This window comes from Salmo salar, chromosome 15, assembly GCF_965601325.2.
Source record: "Salmo salar chromosome 15, fSalSal1, whole genome shotgun sequence".
Lineage (NCBI taxonomy): Eukaryota > Metazoa > Chordata > Actinopteri > Salmoniformes > Salmonidae > Salmo > Salmo salar.
Window position 1 is genome coordinate 94,500,992 of NC_138305.1, and position 20,403 is coordinate 94,521,394.

General features: G+C 45.7%; 1 protein-coding gene across 16 annotated transcripts in view; it reads right to left on the minus strand.

Moving 5' to 3' along the window:
- hspg2 (heparan sulfate proteoglycan 2) overlaps positions 1 to 20,403 on the minus strand; it is a 198,342-nt gene that overhangs the window by 119,131 nt on the left and 58,808 nt on the right. For all 16 annotated transcript variants that reach the window (XM_045696264.2, XM_045696273.2, XM_045696263.2 and 13 more), the window contains exons 2-3: positions 18,364 to 18,496; positions 17,777 to 17,842 (exon numbers count right to left, since the gene is read on the minus strand). In XM_045696264.2, coding sequence (XP_045552220.2) covers positions 17,777 to 17,842; positions 18,364 to 18,496 — 199 coding nt within the window. The remainder of the gene's footprint in view (positions 1 to 17,776; positions 17,843 to 18,363; positions 18,497 to 20,403) is intronic.

The window sequence follows — 20,403 nt, forward strand, 5'->3', positions numbered from 1 at the left end:
TTTGAAATCAGTGGAATTAGACTATGATCGCTAAGGAGAAGGACAAAATTCTGCCGTTTGATTGCAAATTGGCAGACCAATTCGAAAAGAGAACACAGAGAAGTCTGTTGTATAAAACACCTGTCTCCGGATTACATCTTCAAACTAAGGGCAACCATGGCATCCGTGACAGAGAGGGAGAAGCATCCATCCATGTACAGTTGAAGTCGGAAGTTTACATACACTTAGGTTGGAGTCATTAAAACTCATTTTTCAACCACTCCTGATCCACTTCTTGTTAACAAACTATAGTTTTGGCAAGTCGGTTAGAACAATATCCCAATTCCAGTGGATCAGAAGTTTACATACACTAAGTTGACTGTGCCTTTAAACAGTTGGAAAATTCCAGAAAATGATGTCATGGCTTTTAGAAGCTTCTCTTAGGCTAATTTACATAATTTCAGTCAATTGGAGGTGTACCTGTGGATGTATTTCAAGGCCTACCTTCAAAGTCAGCGCCTCTTTGCCTGACATCATGGGAAAATCAAAAGAAATCAGCCTAGACCCCAGAATTTCTTTCATCATCCTTGGGAGCAATTTCTGAAGGTACCACGTTCATCTGTACAAACAATAGTACACAAGTATAAACACCATGGGACCACGCAGCAATCATACCGCTCAGGAAGGAGACGCGTTCTGTCTCCTAGAGATGAACGTACTTTGGTTCGAAAAGTGCAAATCAATCCCAGAACAACAGCAAAGGACCTTGTGAAGATGCTGGAGGAAACAGGTACAAAAGTATCTATATCCACAGTAAAACAAGTCCTATATCGACATAACCTGAAAGGCTTCTCCAAAACCGCCATAGAAAAGCCAGACTACGGTTTGCAACTGCACATGGGGACAAAGATTGCACTTTTTGGAGAAATGTCCTCTGGTCTGATGAAACAAAAATAGAACTGTTTGGCCATAATGACCATCATTATGTTTGGAGGAAAAAGGGGGAGGCTTGCAAGCCAAAGAACACCATCCCAACTGTGAAGCACAGGCTGGCAGCATCATGTTGTGGGGGTGCTTTGCTGCAGGAGGGACTGGTGCACTTCACAAAATAGATGGCATCATGAGGGAGGAAAATGATATTGAAGCAACATCTCAAGACATCAGTCAGGAAGTCAAAGCTTGGTCGCAAATGGGTCTTCCAAATGGACAATGACCCCAAGCATATTTCCAAAGTTGTGGCAAAATGGCTTAAGGACAACAAAGTCAAGGTATTGGAGTGGCCATCACAAAGCCCTGACCTCAGTCCTATAGAACATTTGTGGGCAGAACTGAAAAAGCATGTGCGAGCAAGGAGACCTAAAAACCTGACTCAGTTTCAATCGCTCTGTCAGGAGGAATGGGCCAAAATTCACCCAACTTATTGTGGGAAGCTTGTGGAAGGCTACCCGAAACGTTTGACCCAAGTTCCACAATTTAAAGGCAATGCTACTAAATATTAATTGAGTGTATGTAAACTTCTGACCCACTGGGAATGTGATGAAAGAAATACAAGCTGAAATAAATCCTTCTCTCTACTATTATTCTGACATTTCACATTCTTAAAATAAAGTGGTGATCCTAACGGACCTAAGCCAGGGAATTTTTACTAGGATTAAATGTCAGGAATTGTGAAAAACGGAGTTTAAATGTATTTGGCTATGGTGTATGTAAACCTCCGACTTCAACTGTATATGGGTAAGATAGTCTAGCTAGCTACATTTTCAGAAATTACACATTTCTAATTTTGTCAGAAAGTCATTTTCATTTCAAGTTAAAGTGTATTGTTAGCTAGCTAGCTAACGTTAGCTGTCTGGCTCGCTAGCTAATGTTACATATATTATCTGTGTAGTTATATTATTCGTATCTCAGAGCCATTTGCATTGCTAGTTAAAGCCTAATGTTAGCTAGCTAACATTGAACCTGGTTTGTTAGCTACCTGCAGATTCATGCAGGGTAGTAACGTTATGAGTTGGGATTATGGTTCATTGTTTAGCTAGCTAGCTACATGTCTAAACAAAAGACTCCACTACTATGCAAGTAACCATTTCAAAAGAATGTCAGTCGATAGATGGCTATCACTCTCGTCTGAGTGTGCCAGAGCACAGAATAACTGACGAATTTAGGAACATTCAACACCCGTTGAATATGATCGGCGTCAGTAAATGTTGGCAAAAAAAGCATAATTAAATTGTTGCCAGCAGCACAGTTGCAGTCACCAATGCTCTAGATAACATAAAAACAGCCTGACCAGCTCTGCTAGGGTGAGTAAAATGGTCAGAGTGAGCTCTTCTCTCATTTGTGTCTGGAAGTAGCTAGCAAGCTAGCCAACGTTAGCCAGGTCAGAGCACTCAGATCATATCTTACTCCTCGGCCAGAGTGTTGAGTGTGCGCTTTGAACGCTCCGAGAGCGAAACGCTCTGAATTTATGAACGGACAATCTGACAACGCTCTGAGTTTACCAACACCCAAAGCGCACTCTGAGCACACTCTGGCACTCCAGATTAAGTTTACGACACACCTGTAGTATAAACCAGCCCTTAGTCTTGAAACCTTTGGTTGTTTAGTACATGGCCTCACATGGGTGTAGACAAAGAAGAGCTCTCCACTAGGTGTACCAAAACATTCAAGGGCCATTTTCTCAAAAGTGAGGTTACAAGTTTATTAACTTTCAAAGCATAATTACTTTCCCATTGTTCCTCAACTGTAGTGTATGATATACAATTTTCTAGCTCCTGAGTCTCTACTTTTATCCAATGTAAAAAACACAATTTCAAATTTTGCAACGTAAGACTGAATTGAACCGGTCGGTCAAATCAAATCAAATCAAAGTTTATTTGCCACATGCGCCGAATACAACAGGTGTAGACCTTACAGTGAAATGCTTACTTACAGGCTCTAACCAATGGTGCAAAAAAGGTATTAGGTGAACAATAGGTAAGTAAAGAAATAAACACAACAGTAAAAAGACAGTGAAAAATAACAGTAGCGAGGCTATAGAAGTAGAGAGGCTACATACAGACACTAGTTAGTCAGGCTGATAGAGGTAGCATGTACATGTAGATATGGTTAAAGTCAGATTTGTTTCAGTGGATTAATACTCAATACTACCTCTTATAGTGATATCCTAACTACAGGAACTCTTAGAAAGGCTCCAGCCTGAGTCTGTTGCAAGTCCCCTGTCATAAACATGAACTGCTGGCAAGGCCTATATAATCAAGTAGTGCTGCTGTACCCAGCTGTGTCCCAGCTGTGCACATAGAAATACACACAGGCCTACGCTGAGACAATATAATTGAATTGTAGCACATGTCCATCTATTAGACGAGAGACTTCTCAGTAAGTATGCATCTCTCCTGCTTGGTAAGAAAGTGAATACGATTTAATGTGATGCGCTAAGAACAGAAGTCTCTACATGAAAGATGGCTTCATGGAGCTCTGTTTTACAAAAAAGGCTCCAGAAACATAGAACAGTGTCACACACAGTAGACAGTGGCAGTCCCTTCCATAAAAGGTTAAAGGGTTTGTGGGTAGTCCAGTTCATGGTGACCCAACCTAATTAGTGTTAACGAAGCGTTCACACAACTTCAAAGAGCTCCTGGAAATGTTGTGATCCTTGTCACAATCAAATTGCTGCCATGAGAGAAAAAAGAGATGAGAGCAGAGCAGTTGTGGCTAAACTTTCCTTTTAAGTCCTAAGCTACTGTTGGCTGTCGACGACTCACTCACTGAAACAAGGTGTTTACTGTACTGCATCTGAGTCTGAAGAAGGAAGGAAAAAAGAAAATATTATTTTCTTTTTCCTTTTTCTTTACTAGATCAAAGACTAATAGAATTGTGTTTAGCTTTGCTTCCCTTTTTTTGTCATTTTAGGGAGTAATGTGAATTTGTTTTTTCAAACAAGTGGAACAAAAGTTGTAAACTGTTTAGCCAATCCCTAGAGCAGGATTATTACTATGATAATGGGCACCTCCCTAGAGGAAACCATGGAAACCATGTCTAACTGTAATACACAATGATATGATAACAAATTCTGCACCGGAGGGAGCAGGGGTATCTAGTCTTTTGTGTTATCGGGTAGCCAGACTGAGTAGCTGGCCAGACTAGCACGCATGCAAGATGTGGTTCTCGATGCCGAGATTAGTGGATATCCTGATATCCCCTTTGACATGCCATCAGTAATGTAGGTAAATTAGACTGAGATATTTGTTACCGTCCTCTACTATCAATAAATTGAGAAGAGTATCTGAAACAGTAACAAATATGCCCTCTGTGTAAACTAAATCTCATGAAGCAGCGTTTCCTAAAGAGGAGAGGGAAAGTCCAGTTCTCCAAGGCAACATGAACTATTATTGATACAACAGACTGTAGCAGCATCAAGGGCCCAGAGCTGGAGTCCATGAGTAAGACTATTCCTACTAACACTGAATAGTGATCCAGGATAATGTCTTGGCACTGACAGGAAACAAATAACCAATCAAGGATAAAGGGAGTTATGCTAACACATAAGTCCCAACACAGACATTGTCCTTCTACAATACAATTCTACTCTTTTCTTTCCTCTTAGGGATGAATTGAAATTTACATAATGGGTAGCTGGAGGAAAATGGGGGAGGGTCATTTTTTTTCAATTTCAGTCAAGGGGAGGGTTTAGTATTTTTTTAATCTATCACAGGAGAGGGTCAGGGAATTTATAATTGATGAAATGTCAGTATTTCTCAGTGTTTTAGAGTTAGTTGCTTATTAGGTTATATATATCAATGTGTGCCCGATGCCGCTCCTCATCTCTGATTCTACTCTGGGTGCACAATATCAAGTGCACCTGTAGGCTATTTAGGTTGGTCTCAATCAAATGATCCACAGCCTATAGGCTACGAAGTGCATGCTCTGAGAAGCACAGAGCAAAGTTATGTTTCTTAGATAGCTGCTGGGATGGTGTAAATAAAACAAATCTGCATTACACACAGCAATGGATATTCCAGCCCTGAGCCCTGCTCTGCTCTTTCTGATCACAAACTTTTTTGTGTGCTGGCTAACCAATGGCTGTGCTGTGTGGTCCTACGGCGGCAGTTCAGGAGTCAAAGGCTTCTTCCGAAAATATTTTGTTAATTAGGCCTAATCCAAAAAAGGCATCATCTTGTGAGCTGACTAGCCTAAAGCCCTTGTTCTGTTCAGTTTGAGAAAAAGAACGCAAAGATGAGAAGGAGGACCGGAGGTCAACTTTGATAGCTTGCTACTACTATAATTGATTTTATTAAAAACGATATGTTTCTTGCCCATGATGTAGGCCTATTTATCAGAGTTATTAAGCTCACAATAAGTCAGATTTGAGAAAAGTACATTGTGGTGCTGAAACTTGAAGCAGCAGCTGTGGCACAATCAATCGTAAATGGACAGCTCATTGTGCTGAAAGTAAGCAAATTCAAGTAGGCATAATTCATTTCAACGTCTTCATTTAAATTAGAGGGCTTTGTGTTAGATGGCTTTGAGCCTATTTCTTCCTTTTTAACAGATGAAACTAGGCTGTAGGTTGCTATATCTATAGATTTGTAGGTAAATTCCTCCACCCACCATGCAATCTTTAAACAGCCTACCTCTGTGTCAGGGAAGGGCTGTTAAGTTAAAACCAGGACTCAAATTCAGGGAGTAGGAAAGGGTATGCCATAGGTCTATATTTATTAAAGACAATGGCAAAAAGCACAGGCCTACCCCTTGTTAGCTTAAGATTTTTAAGAAAATAAAACAGATCTGATTATGTAAAGTGATCTATAACAGAGCTTTGGTCTGTGAAGCTTTATGCTAGAAACAAGCTGTAAAGTACAAGAGAAGACGTGACTCTGATGCATATTGGGATATCATTGTTAGTTTCTTTGACATCCAGAGGCTGAGCTACAACCTTCTATAGCCGAGGAGACAAGAAATAGACTTTGCTTGGGAAGTAATCTAAATCTGTCACTATCAATTGATAAAGTTATTCACTTTCTGTACAATAGAAAATATACAGAAAGGTAGGCCTAACTTTTGAAAGCACCATGCTCAGATTCCTAATGATGTCTCAGATGTAATTATTTGCAAACATGGACAGTTTAATTTCAAACAAGACAGACTGATTTGGCATTGGAGAAATATGATAGGAAGAACACACAGGCCTATCTCTCTGTCCATTCTTAGCCTGTCATTTCGGTAAATTGTGTGGTAAAATGACGTAGAATTGCATGACATTTTTATAAAAGGCAATTTCTTCTCGGATCTGCAAATACGATGATAGATTCATGCAATGCTTTTACTATAAAATAGATCTTTCCAATCCTACTCTTGTCTACGATGATCTGTGAACCCAACTTTCTGGTCCGCAGCCCTGTGCCCTATCAAAATTCCTGCCTTGCGATGTAATGCTTACAGGACGAAGAACAGTTTCTAAAACTGCATATCTAAGGCTCTGGTCTGTCCAACAAGTGAGGGTAAACGGTAGACATATTCTCTGCTATCCACTTGATGTTTGAATTATTATTTTGGGTATAGGGAAGGGTCACTTTTTTTTCAACCGTTCTGGGAAGGTTTAGGTAAAATATATTTTGCTGAAGGGAGGGCCATCCATTGTCATTTCAGAGAGGTCCGATTTTCTCCATGCAGTCCTTATTATAAATAATGTTCACTCCCTTATCTTTCTTGTTCATGCCATCTCATCCCCTCCCTTCCTCATGTTCTGTTCAGTTTTCTGACCCCCTGTATACGTCAGTGACGCTGGTGTGTCTGTGAGTGCGGCCAGTGACCACCTCCAAGAAGGCCAGAGCAGAACAACAACAAAGAGCCCACCAAAATAACTGCAGCTGCCGCCGCTTGTCTGTCTGTCCCATGTCGGTGTGACTATCTGAGAGCCCAGGCAGTCTGACAAACAACGCCACTGACTGACACACACGTTATACCAACTGTCTGTCCAGTCCATGGCCCACCACCACCCCATGAAAATGGCCACAGTCCTGGGTGGTCTGTCTGGTGGACTGAGCACTGGCCTTCAACTCCCACTCATGCCCAGACTGCACTGTCAGATAGGCTCTATTACACTGATCTGTGATCCTCTTATGTTTCAACATCTGCTCTCCACAAAAGATTGATGCTAAGGGTAATGGCAAAGGCACTGAATAAAAAAAATTCTGCAACAAAAACAGCATACTGTAAATGTGTTAAGTAGTTGGGATATGGTTACACCTACATTGTTTAAAAAAAATATATACGTTTTATACAGGTTAGACTAATAAAATCTATTTTGCAGGATAGACATTCTAACATCGAAACACTACTCCTGAAGTCCTCTAGGAGCTCAGTATGATCAAGGACAGAGTGGAAGAGGAGAGGAGAGGAGAGGAGAGGAGAGGAGAGGAGAGGAGAGGAGAGGAGAGGAGAGGAGAGGAGAGGAGAGGAGAGGAGAGGAGAGGAATTGTGAGAATCTTCCCATCTAAGACACATGACTACAAAGTTAAAACAAAACACACCACATCTCTCCTACACAATGCAACCTTATCTGCAATGTTTGTGTGCCTTTGACCTATCTCAAACTGTGCTGGAAAAGTCTTAACATATTAATTGAAGGGGATTGGTTATGTAAGTTTGAAGTGTTTTAAAATACATTCAATTGGTGTAGATGGCAATTCAAACATCACAACAAACAAAGTGTCCAGTAGTCCTACAGTACTCTGGGTGCTCTGTAAACCAGTGGAACACCGCGGGAAGAAGATGGAAGATGTCTCCCATAAAACTGCATTGAGATACGCTGCAGAGGTCAAGAGCAGAGGTTGGGAGGGACCATGCTGAACAGAAGTGTTAAAATAGACCAAGTAGAGCAATTTCTCAAGCAAGAATGTTGCTAGGACTGTCTGGGAGTGGTTTGAGTGGTGAACATTTGCTGTTATTGGCAGAGAGGTTAAGAACTCTCTTTCTTATTGGTCTATTACCTAATTTACTGCATGGTGACATCACCATGAAATGCCAGAACTCCCTCCCACCAATTCAGGCAGTCTTTTCAAACAGCTCATACACTAAAAGGGCATTATAATAATTTTCACAATTTCACAGTATTATTCCAACTTCAAAGCGTGGAAATATACACTGAGTGTACAAAACATTACAAACACCTGATCTTTCCATGACATAGACTACTGACGAGGTGAATCTAGGTGAAAACTATGATCCCTTATTGATGTCACTTGTTAAATCCACTTCAATCTGTGTAGATGATGGGTAGGAGACAGGTTAAAGAAGGATTTTTAAGCCTTGAGACAATTGAGACATGGATTTTGTAGGTGTGCCATTCAGAGAGTAAATGGGCAAGACAAAGTATTTAAGTGGCTTTGAACAGGGTATGGTAGTAGGTGCCAGGCGCACCGGTTTGAGTGTGTCAAGAACTGAAACGCTGCTGGGTTTTTCATGCGCAACAGTTTCTCTTGTGTATCAAGAATGGTCCACCACCCAAAGGACATCCAGCCAACTTGAAAACAGTGGGAAAAATTGGAGTCAACATGGGCCAGCATCCCTGTGGAAGCCTTTCGTCACCTTATAGAGTCCATGACCCGACGAATTGAGGCTGTTTTGAGGGCAAAAGGGGGTGCAACTCAATATTAGAAAGGTGTTCCTTATGTTTTGTACAGTCAATGTAAATGAAACACAGGAAAATCACATTTTTGAGTTCACTGGGCCATTAAAGGCACCCTATTTTTTTCTGTCAGAGCTTCAAATGATAGTTCAACAGGTTAAAATGTTAGGTCCTTGAGAGACTAGGAAAGGGAAAAGGTTCAACATAGCGAACACAACAGGATGTGCATCATAAAGGGTGCAGAAATGGCACCTCTACTTCCATCACGCCACAGTATGTAAGGGGGAGTGAAGAAGAGGCGAGGGCCTGCATGCCACAAGTACAATCCGCTGGACAGCGAAGGGAGACTCAACAGCAACGTGTCTGTGCAAACCAATCCAACTCAGAAAACCAGTACTGTTCCTTCCCAACTGCTGTCATGTTAAGATCTAAAAATGGAACGGTGAGCACAGCACACTGCAGCTCTGGCATTCACTGCTGTCAGCCAAGGCATATTGTTACTATTAAGACAGGCCCATTCTCTGAATCAGACATTATGTCAGAGTAATGGATACAGTATTTAGTAATGGATATTTACTAGCAACTAGCAACAAGTCCAAAATGTAACACTGACTGAACTTGAAAGAGAAAGTAAAAATAGACACTGAGTGCCTAGATACCAGTAGAAAAAAGACTACAGTGTAGTCAAAGATACAGTAGGCCATGTCAAGTAAGACTGGATAGTAATTAACTGATGGAAACCCCAGAAATCCCATATATTCTGAAGAATCTGTGGATAAACAAATACTATTTTCAGACTTGTTCAACTTTCTTCTGTACTTGAATAGTCCTGTGTGTAGTATGTTTATCTGCCAAATCTGCTTTGACCCTGAGGTCACTAATCCAAGCTTCCCAGCAGGATTTAGTCGAGAACTACAAAACATCAAACCCACCCCATGTGGCGTGTTCACATCTAAGATCATCAATGGGTCAACAAACCACTTAAATGCTCCCATTCAACTGATGGAGGCTTAAAGATAACTTCAAATCTACTACTGTGAGTGTGATCTGCTAATGCTGAGAACTACCAAGTTCACACGACCTCATATGGCCTCGTCATTCGTTTACATGTGAGTTAACTCCTGATACAGTTGTCCTTATACTGGGTCCTTAATTGGGTGAATTCCTGGCTAGTGTGTCCAACCTGTAATTCACCTGTTTAGTCATGGCTAATCGTGGACGTCCAACCAACCATGATTCAGTGCTCCCTGTACAGTAGGTATCCAGCAAGCTAGGCCTCAGCGCTGTGTCAAAAATTCCACCGAAGGTGGCTCCTCTCCCTGTTCGGGCGGTGCTCAGTGGTCGTCGTCGCCGGCCTACTAGCTGCCACCGATCCCATTTTCCTTTTCGTTTAGTTCTGTCTGGTTTTTCACACCTGTGTTTAGTTTAACTGATTTCGGTGGGTTTATATTTCCCCGCTGCAGGTTAGGCTGTGTGCGGGATTATTGCTGTATTGTGCTTGTAAGGGGTGCGTGCCTGCACCACGGGATTTGTTTTGTTTATTACGGTATGTGTTTACCGTGGGCATTTTGCTCAGTAGTTTGCGGAGTCGAGGTTTCTCCTCCGTGTGCGAAGTTCCTTCCCTGTGGGTGGAAACGACATTAGTGCGGTTTTCCTATTGTGTTGTGCTTTCGGGACCACCTGAATAAACATAGATTACCCTGGAACCTATCTGCTCTCCTGCTCCTGATTTTCTACACACCCCCCTCCTCGAGAGGCGTTGTTACAGAATCCCGCACCACTACATGGAGTCAGCAGGAGCTGACGCGCTCTCCACGTCCATGGAGGAGCGAGTACAACATCATACCACCGTTCTCCACCGTCTCGGGACCACCATGGATCAGGTGATGGCAACGATGGAGAGGTGGGAGAGGGGTGGTCTGCCTACCCCTGCACCCACCGTGTACCAACCTACACCATCACCTGTGCCGGCACCATCCGGGCCCAGCGATATTCGGCTCGCGCTCCTGAGGGAGTATGATGGGACGGCTGCCGGGTGCAAGGGTTTTCTGCTCCAGCTGGAGCTGTACCTGGCAACCGTTCACCCGGCTCCTTCGGGAGGGGAGAGCGTGAACGCCCTCATCTGCTGCCTGTCCGGTAAAGCTATGGAGTTGGCCAACGCGGTCTGGGAGGGACCAGACTCGGCGAGGGACAACTACCCGGGTGAGCGTCTGTTCCATCTGCGGCAGGAGACGAGGAGCGCTCAAGACTTCGCGCTGGAGTTCCGGACCTGGGCTGCCGGCTCGGGGTGGAACGACAGGGCCTTGATGGACCACTATAGGTGCAGCCTACGTGAGGACGTCCGCAGGGAGCTAGCCTGCAGAGACACTACCCTCACCCTGGACCAGCTAGTGGACATGTCCATCAGGTTGAATAACTTGCTGGCTACCCGCGGGCGTCCGGATAGGGTCCTGTTGGTTCCACCCCCCAGCACCTCTGCTCCAACCCCCATGGGTGCTGCAGCGAGGGCGACCGGAGGAGGAGCCTCCTCCTGCACTGGATGTGGTCGGAGAGGGCACACTGCCGACCGGTGTTGGAGGGGCTCGTCTGGGAGTCGAGATGGCAGGCAGAGCACTGTTTGGACACCCCAGGTGAGTCAGCACCAGGCTCACCCAGAGCCCCCTGTTGGTCACATGTATGTTTTGATTTCTTTCCCTGCGTTTTCTCCTCATTCCCAGCATAAGGCGCTAGTCGATTCAGGCACAGCAGGGAATTTTATGGATCGTGGTTTCGCACATAGGTTAGGGATTCCCCAGGTTCCGCTGGACAAACCCTTTCAGGTGCACTCCCTAGATAGTCGACCATTAGGGTCAGGGGTGGTCAGGGAGTCCACGGCTCCACTGGACATGGTTACGCGGGGGGATCATGAGGAAAAAATGAGTTTTTTCCTCATTGATTCTCCTGCGTTTCCGGTGGTGCTGGGGATTCCCTGGTTGGCCTTTCACAACCCTACTATTTCGTGGCAACAGAGGGCTCTAAAGGGGTGGTCAGAGGAGTGCTCAGGCAGGTGTGTGGGAGTTTCCATCGGTGCAACGACGGCGGAGAGTCCAGACCAAGTCCCCACCGTGCATATTCCCCCCCGAGTATGCCGATTTGGCTATCGCCTTCTGTAAGAAGAGGGCGACTAAATTACCACCCCATCGATGAGGGATTGTGCGATAAACCTCCAGATAGATGCAGCACCCCCCAGGAGTCACGTGTATCCCCTGTCACAGGAGGAGACGATGTCTATGGAAACATATGTCTCTGAATCTCTGAGGCAGGGGTACATTCGGCCCTCCATGTCACCCGCCTCCGCGAGTTTCTTTTTTGTGAAGAAGAAATGATGAGGGTTGCGTCCGTGCATTGACTTTAGAGGTCTAAATTCGATTACGGTGGGGTACATTTACCCGCTACCTCTCATCGCTACGGCGACGGAGTCATTCCACGGAGCACGCTTTTTCACAAAATTGGATCTCAGGAGTGCGAATAACTTGGTGCGTATCCGGGCGGGAGATGAGTGGAAGACAGCATTTAGTACCACATCCGGCCATTATGAGTACCTTGTCATGCCGTATGGGTTGATGAATGCTCCAGCCGTCTTCCAATCCATCGTAGATGAGATTCTCAAGGACCTGCACGGGCAGGGTGTGGTGGCTTATATCGATGACAGCCGGATATATTCCGCTACACGTGCCGTGCATGTGTCTCTGGTGCACAAAGTGCTTGGGCGACTGTTGGAGCATGACTTATACGTCAAGGCTGAGAAATGTGTGTTCTTCAAACAGTCCATCTCCTTCCTGGAGTATCACATTTCCACATCAGGGGTGGAAATGGAGTGTGACCGCATTTCGGCCGTGCGTAATTGACCGACTCCCACCACGGTGAAGGAGGTGCAGCGGTTTTTAGGGTTTGCCCATTACTACCGGAGGTTTATCCGGGGCAGGTGGCTGCTCCCATTACCTCACTGCTGAAGGGAGGGCCGGTGCGTCTGCGGTGGTCGGCTGAGGCGGACAGAGCTTTTGATTGCTTGAAGTCTCTGTTTACCGAGGCTCCCGTATTGGCTCATCCGGATCCCTCTTTGGCATTCATGGTGGAGGTGGACGCGTCCGAGGCTAGGGTAGGAGCCGTGCTCTCACAGCGCTCAGGCACACCACTGAAGCTCCGCCCCTGCGCTTTCTTTTCGAGGAAGCTCAGCCCGGCGGAGCAAAACTATGACGTGGGGGACCGGGAGTTGCTAGCTGTCGTAAAAGCGCTGAAAGTGTGGAGACATTGGCTCGAGGGGGCCAAACACCCTTTCCTCATCTGGACTGACTACCGTAATCTGGAGTACATCCGGGCGGCGAGGAGACTGAACCCTTGTCAGGCAAGGTGGGCCATGTTTTTCACCAGATTTAGATTTACAATCTCGTATAGACCAGGTTCCCAGAACACTAAGGCAGACGCACTGTCCCGTCTGTATGATACGGAGGAACGGCCCATCGATCCCACCCCCATACTTCCGGCCTGTTATCTGGTGGTGCCGGTGGTGTGGGAGGTGGATGCGGACATCGAGCGAGCATGTCGTTCGGAGCCAACTCCGCCTCAGTGTCCTGCGGGATGGAGGTATGTTCCACTTGGTGTCCGCGATAGATTGATTCGGTGGGCGCATACGTTACCTTCCTCTGGTCATCCAGGCATAGATAGGACGGTGCGAAGCCTTAGGGGGAAGTACTGGTGGCCCACTTTAGCAAAGGACGTGAGGTTTTACATCTCCTCCTGTTCGGTGTGCGCTCAGTGCAAGGCTCCTAGACACCTGCCCAGAGGGAAGTTACAACCCCTCCCCGTTCCACAGCGGCCTTGGTCACACTTATCGGTAGACTTCCTGACCGATCTCCCTCCTTCCCAGGGGAACACCACGATCCTGGTCGTTGTGGATCGGTTCTCTAAGTCCTGTCGTCTCATCCCTTTGCCCGGTCTCCCTACGGCCCTACAGACTGCGGAGGCCCTATTTACTCACGGGTGGTAGTCCCGTGTGGCTCAGTTGGTAGAGCATGGTGTTTGCAACGCCAGGGTTGTGGGTTCGATTCCCACGGGAGACCAGTACGGGGGAAAAATGTATGAGATGTATGCATTCACTACTGTAAGTTGCTCTGAATAAGAGCGTCTGCTAAATGACTAAAATGTAAATGTAAAATGTCTTCCGGCACTACAAGGTGCCTGAGGACATAGTTTCTGATTGGGGACCCCAGTTCACGTCATGGGTGTGGAAGGCGTTCATGGAGCGTCTGGGGGTCTCGGTCAGCCTGACCTCTGGTTTTCACCCCGAGAGTAATGGGCAGGTGGAGAGAGTGAACCAGGATGTGTGTAGGTTTCTGCGGTCGTATTGCCAGGACCGGCCAGGGGAGTGGGCGAGGTATGTTCCATGGGCAGAGATGGCCCAGAACTCGCTCTGCCAATCCTCAACGAACATTTCGCCTTTTCAGTGCGTGTTGGGGTATCAGCCGGTCCTGGTACCATGGCATCAGAGCCAGACCGAGGCTCCTGTGGTGGAGGATTGGGTACAGCACTTGAGGGAGACCTGGGAGGCCGTCCAGGAGCACCTCAACCGGGCCGAGGGCCGCAGAAGACGAGCGCTGACCGCCACCGCAGTGAGGCCCCAGTGTTCACCCCTGGGGATCGGGTCTGGCTCTCGACCCGAAACCTGCCCCTCCGCCTGCCCTGCCGGAAGCTGGGTCCGCGGTTTGTGGGGCCATTTAAAGTCCTGAGGAGGATAAACAAGGTGTGTTATAGGTTACAGCTCCCCCGTTATTACCGTATTAACCCCTCATTTCATGAGTCTCTCCTCAGGCCGGTGGTGGCTGGTCCGCTTCAAGAAGCTGAGGTGTAGGAGGTCCCTCCGCCCCCCCGGACATCGAGGGGGCCCCGGTGTACGGTACGGTACGATCCATACTGGGTGGGGGGCCTGCAGTACCTCATGGATTGGGAGGGGTACGGTCCGGAGGCGAGATGCTGGGTGCCGGTGGGGGACGTCTTGGATCCATCTCTGCAAAGTGAGTTTCACCGCCTCCATCCGGATCGCCCTACACCTCGTCCTCCGGGTCGTCCTCGAGGCCGGTGTCGGCGCGCTGTGGGAGCCGCGCGTCGGGGGGGGGGGGGGGGGTACTGTCACGACTTCCACCGAAGGTGGTTCCTCTCCCTGTTCGGGCGGTGCTCGGCGGTCGTCGTCGCTGCCACCGATCCCATTTTCCTTTTCGTTTAGTTCTGTCTGGTTTTTCACACCTGTGTTTAGTTTAACTGATTTCGGTGGGTTTATATTTCCCCGCTGCAGGTTAGGCTGTATGCGGGATTATTGCTGTATTGTGCTTGTAAGGGGTGCGTGCCTGCACCACGGGATTTGTTGTGTTTATTACGGTATGTGTTTACCGTGGGCATTTTGCTCAGTAGTTTGCAGAGTCGAGGTTTCTCCTCCGTGTGCGTAATTCCTTCCCTGTGGGTGGAAACGACGTTAGTGCGGTTTTCCTATTGTTTTGTGCTTTCGGGACTGCCTGAATAAACATTGATTACCCTGGAACCTATCTGCTCTCCTGCTCCTGATTTCCTACACACCCCCCTCCTCGAGAGGCGTTGTTACATGCTGAGCTCTTTCCGGTAGCAGAGAGCACATGCTATGCCCCTGGCTGCCCCAGATCTGATGTCAGCCCTGTAATGCTGCTACAAAAACAATTATTCCATCATGATGTAATGAGCTCCACTAGCTGGCTGGTGGTTGCCAGTCAACACCGTCTGGCACCAAGGACAAACTATGAACCAGCCGCCATTACAAAACAGAGTGGAGGTGACTTAGTCTTTGGGCTAGAAAACGTCATCATAATCCTCGGTTCAAGTTCATCTGGTATTATTTTACCCGTACTCACAGCCTCGACTCCTGCCGTTCTAGGTTTCTTGAACGAGAACACGGTGTTGAGGACTAGTACCATGAGACTACACTAGCTATACTCCTAAAGGGCCACTATTGCCTTAAGTCAACTCACTACTGTTATTGCCTGATTCCAGTGAGGTTAATAAGATGGGAAGGTGGATTAAAGTTTGATGTCATTAGTGGCACCATACAAGATTGCATGAATCAGGCAATAACCTGCACATAAACGTACCAGGCTAGCACAGCTATAAACAGCAGATATGGTTCCCTGACGGAATCTAAGGGGAATATCGCTAGATCGTCTGATAGTATAAACTAGAAAACAAAAAAGGGATTGATGTCCTCGATGCATAGCAGGTGACAGCCTTAATGCTTAGGTCAAGTAGGATAGAGAAAGTCCCACACTTTGCTAACAAGAACTCCTGTTGTCCAGACTGTCATCCAACCCTTGGCTAAACACAGCACTATAGGTGTAAAAATACAGTTAAGAGGTGGTGCTCCAGGTAGAGCAGCATGACTAACATGTTAACATTGTGTTCAAGTCACACCACTCACTCCAAATTTAGCCAGACATTTTGTAATCTCACCTCTCACTGGTTCTGTTAAATTTAGCTGAGTATATTCAATGATGCTTATTCTGTGCATATCTGCCCTCAGAAGGAAAGCTCCTATTGGCATAGATCTACAAATCTCAAAGAGGACAGCACCAGAATCATGGGAAGGAGATTGAGGATTGCAAAACAAAGTTGTTTGTGTTGTCTGCTTCAGCTTTTTGTTTGTCTTCCTCTTTCATGTGTGGTATTGTGTTTTCACCTTCTGTCATTGGATCAAAGGAAGAAATGGGAATGTTTACATCTCGTGCATCTCTGCCTCCCTGTTGTGAACAGACACTCAACACTGTGAAAGAAGATGGTGCAGCCGGATGTGGAGGAGACACCATTCAGAGACAGACAGCACAATCTGATGGGTAAAGTATTTTGCTAAACTATTTTGAATTGGAATAAATACTGCACTTATTAAGAATGACAACACAATTCCAGTCAAAACAGAAGATTGTAGGAAATACTGTAGGCTACTATATCCAGCCCAACTACATTTTCCAACTCCATTTGTTGCCACTATCATGTATCCCTGCGGTTTGCAAAGTTTTTGACCTGCAACCCCCAAAATGGAGTGGTACAAAACCCCTGGCTAAGATGAGTCAGTAGTAGATTGTTCTGGCTAAGATAAGTCAGTAGTAGATTGTTCTGGCTAAGATGAGTCAGTAGTAGATTGTTCTGGCTAAGATAAGTCAGTAGTAGATTGTTCTGGCTAAGATGAGTCAGTAGTAGATTGTTCTGGCTAAGATAAGTCAGTAGTAGATTGTTCTGGCTAAGATGAGTCAGTAGTAGATTGTTCTGGCTAAGATGAGTCAGTAGTAGATCGTTCTGGCTAAGATGAGTCAGTAGTAGATTGTTCTGGCTAAGATGAGTCAGTAGTAGATTGTTCTGGCTAAGATAAGTAGTAGTATATTGTTCTGGCTAAGATGAGTAGTAGTAGATTGTTCTGGCTAAGATGAGTCAGTAGTAGATTGTTCTGGCTAAAATGAGTCAGTAGCAGATTGTTCTGGCTAAGATGAGTCAGTAGTAGATTGTTCTGGCTAAGATGAGTCAGTAGTATATTGTTCTGGCTAAGATGAGTCAGTAGTATATTGTTCTGGCTAAGATGAGTCAGTAGTAGATTGTTCTGGCTAAGATGAGTCAGTAGTAGATTGTTCTGGCTAAGATGAGTCAGTCAGTAGTAGATTGTTCTGGCTAAGATGAGTCAGTAGTAGATTGTTCTGGCTAAGATAAGTCAGTAGTAGATTGTTCTGGCTAAGATGAGTCAGTAGTAGATTGTTCTGGCTAAGATAAGTATTTAAACTGCTAAACTGTATTTTATATGGGTGATTAACTTAGGCCTACTCAGTTTTTGCCAAACTGGAGGAAATTAAACAAGTTCTTTCTGGTCACTAATCTGAATATGTACGCCAGCTATTGCGCGACAATGCTGATGACTGGTCATTGGTCAACAATCAAGACGCACAATGTTTTGGTTCTGAAGCATAGAGTAGAATTTAATGACGACTTGCGGGCAATGGGTTCAGAACCACAACGACAAAAACTTTATAAAAAAAAGGGCACTCAGGAGACTGGAAGGATAAAGCCCTATCTGTGCACGTGCCTGTTCCTAGAGTTGCAGGGACTGTTGTGCTAAGGGCTGAGGGTTCTTACTTGTACTGATCTCAGTCACCACTGTGGGTTCTGGTGTGCTTCCATCCTCCTCTCCACTGGGCAGATCTACCGAGAAGATGAAAGAGGTGTGGTCAGTTCAGCATGCTAGTACAGTTCAGGGCCCAGGCAGAACCAGGGAGGACCAGGGAGGACCAGGGAGGACCAGGGAGGACTAGGGAGGACTAGGGAGGACCAGGGAGGACTAGGGAGGACCAGGGAGGACCAGGGAGGACTAGGGAGGACCAGGGAGGACCAGGGAGGACTAGGGAGGACCAGGGAGGACTAACCATTAATTTACTCAACAGGTGGAACATAAACTGTACATCTGAAGTGCAGCAGGGTGGAGAATGAACCCTGTGCACCTAGTGGATTATGGGGGAGAAAATAGTTACAGTAAACAGTTAGATTCACTATGGATGGGACCACTGATGGGACCACTGCTTTGCTGTAAGGACTATTCAGGGGCAGCGTGACATTCTATACAGTATAGCATTGTAATCATGATCTTTACATGTATATCCTAAATTAAGTTTCAATATGAAAGGAAAGCTGGTTTGCGAACCAGTTGTGATGACCCCAGACCCTACCTCCTGATGCTTCGTCCGCAGTGAAGTCCTCGTCATCGTCTAAGAACCGCTGAGACCTTTGGACGACAGTCCTCTCGGAGTCCAGGTCCTCGGGCAGCGGCACCTCTCCCCACACCTTGGAGCTCTGAGCCACCTGCAGACAGCAGACACACACAACACCACAGTGAGATTTATAGAGGTTGAAGTCTAAAGTCTCCAGATGGAACCATATTTTTCAGCCCCACACTACCATCTCAGGTTTGTTTTCCTTCCAGTCCCAGGCCCCTATAGGGTTCTGGTCAAAAGTGCACTATATAGGGAATAGAGTACCAGTTGGGACGTTGCCCAGGTCAGTTAGGTTACACCCAGCAGTCCTAGACAGTAGTGTGAGGCTGTCAAGCTGTGAGCTTCACACAGGAAATAGGTGCATTGTGGTATGTTTGCTTTAATGTTCGTCATCTATGTGAACTGTCGGAGACCAGTAGATAGTAGAGTAGATATGCAAGTGGTTGTGAATGAGGACATGCCATTCACAAAACCTACGCAACATGGATGGAGACAACCGCCAGTCTTCAACTAACCAGATTCTTAAGGCTGCTGTTTGCATAAAATTGATTGTTTCTAGTTACTTTTTAAAGGTATTTTCTATTTTATGATTGTCTGTAAATGTTTATTGCATTTTGCATTGATTTCACAATGGTTGATCAAGAGTCACTAATATCATGGAGCTTCAGCTTGGTGCAGGTGCATGATTGAACACAGAAATTGAACACAGATCTTAAGACCAGTGAGCTAGTTGAGGTTGACATCAGAATGTTTTGATGACACAAATCTGTTAAAGTATGCTTTAAGCTCCATCCCCCAGGCAGGCAGGCAGGCGGTCCTGAGCAGCATACCACAATCAGAGCTTTATGATGGACCCTCAGCAGAGGATCAGGAAGCAAGCTCTTTATCATGGAAAGATTATGTTAAAACATTCTCACAGTGTAGCAGTCACTGAAAGGTCCCATCTCCAAAACCAGAGGGTGATCCCTTCATTAAGTCAAGGTGTGAAGAGATTGTTAAATGCATTTGGAGAAGAGGGGAAAAGGTATGGGATGGTGTTCATTTCCATACCTGATTTTGATAACAGTTCAATAGGGGAAGGAGTCTATATTCTCAAAGAGATCTAATCTCTGTGGAAGGTCATTACTGACACAATAAAACAACACAAATCTAATTGAAGACATTGAGCACTAAGGCAGCAAATCTGATATCTGATCATCTTGATAATGCATTGATGATACCACCCAAGGTATCCAGCCTACTCTCTCAACTTCAAAACTTTTGGCAAAAAAACAGAGCCTTAACCTCTCTCTACCTGGGTCCATATCATCCCCACCGGACCCTGTTGTTGTCCAAAACCTGAGCTATATGTTTGCATACTTCCCAGGCAGCATGCCACCCTTGGCATTTCCAGTTGGCATGGCACGCCAGTTCCCATTTCCACCCGTACCCATCATGGCAGAGTTTCCCATTTAAATGTCTCCGGCTAATAAATAACTTGATCTCTCCCTCAAATCCTATCTCCCCTGACTGAACACCCTACAACAACAATCCCGGGACTTTTTCAAAAGGAAACCGCTGACTGGACAATTTCTTTTCACTGGAGCCAACCAGCCAACCGTTGGTGTGATCATCTCCTGCTTCCCAGTCCCACTCCCTTGGGATAGATGGGGTCTGATGGGGTTCTCTTTCTCGCTCTCTCTCTATGTCATTCTTTCTCTCTCTCTTTTTCTTTCCCTCTATCTCTCTCTCTCTCCCTATATCTCTCACTCTCTCTTACTCATTCTCTCTCTCGTGCATTCTCTCTCCCTCTCTCTCTGGATGAGAGACACATTGCCATACTGGCAAAATAAATCCTCGTAGACTAGACCACATTCATTGCTTATCAGTCAGTGGTTCATCACTTGATAAGTTAATCAATAAACAATGTAGCGTCAGTTATCACACTTTTAGAACCATTTTTTTTTTCATGCCCTGCAACTTTAACACAGAAGCTAGTGTAACCTTTAGGTCCCT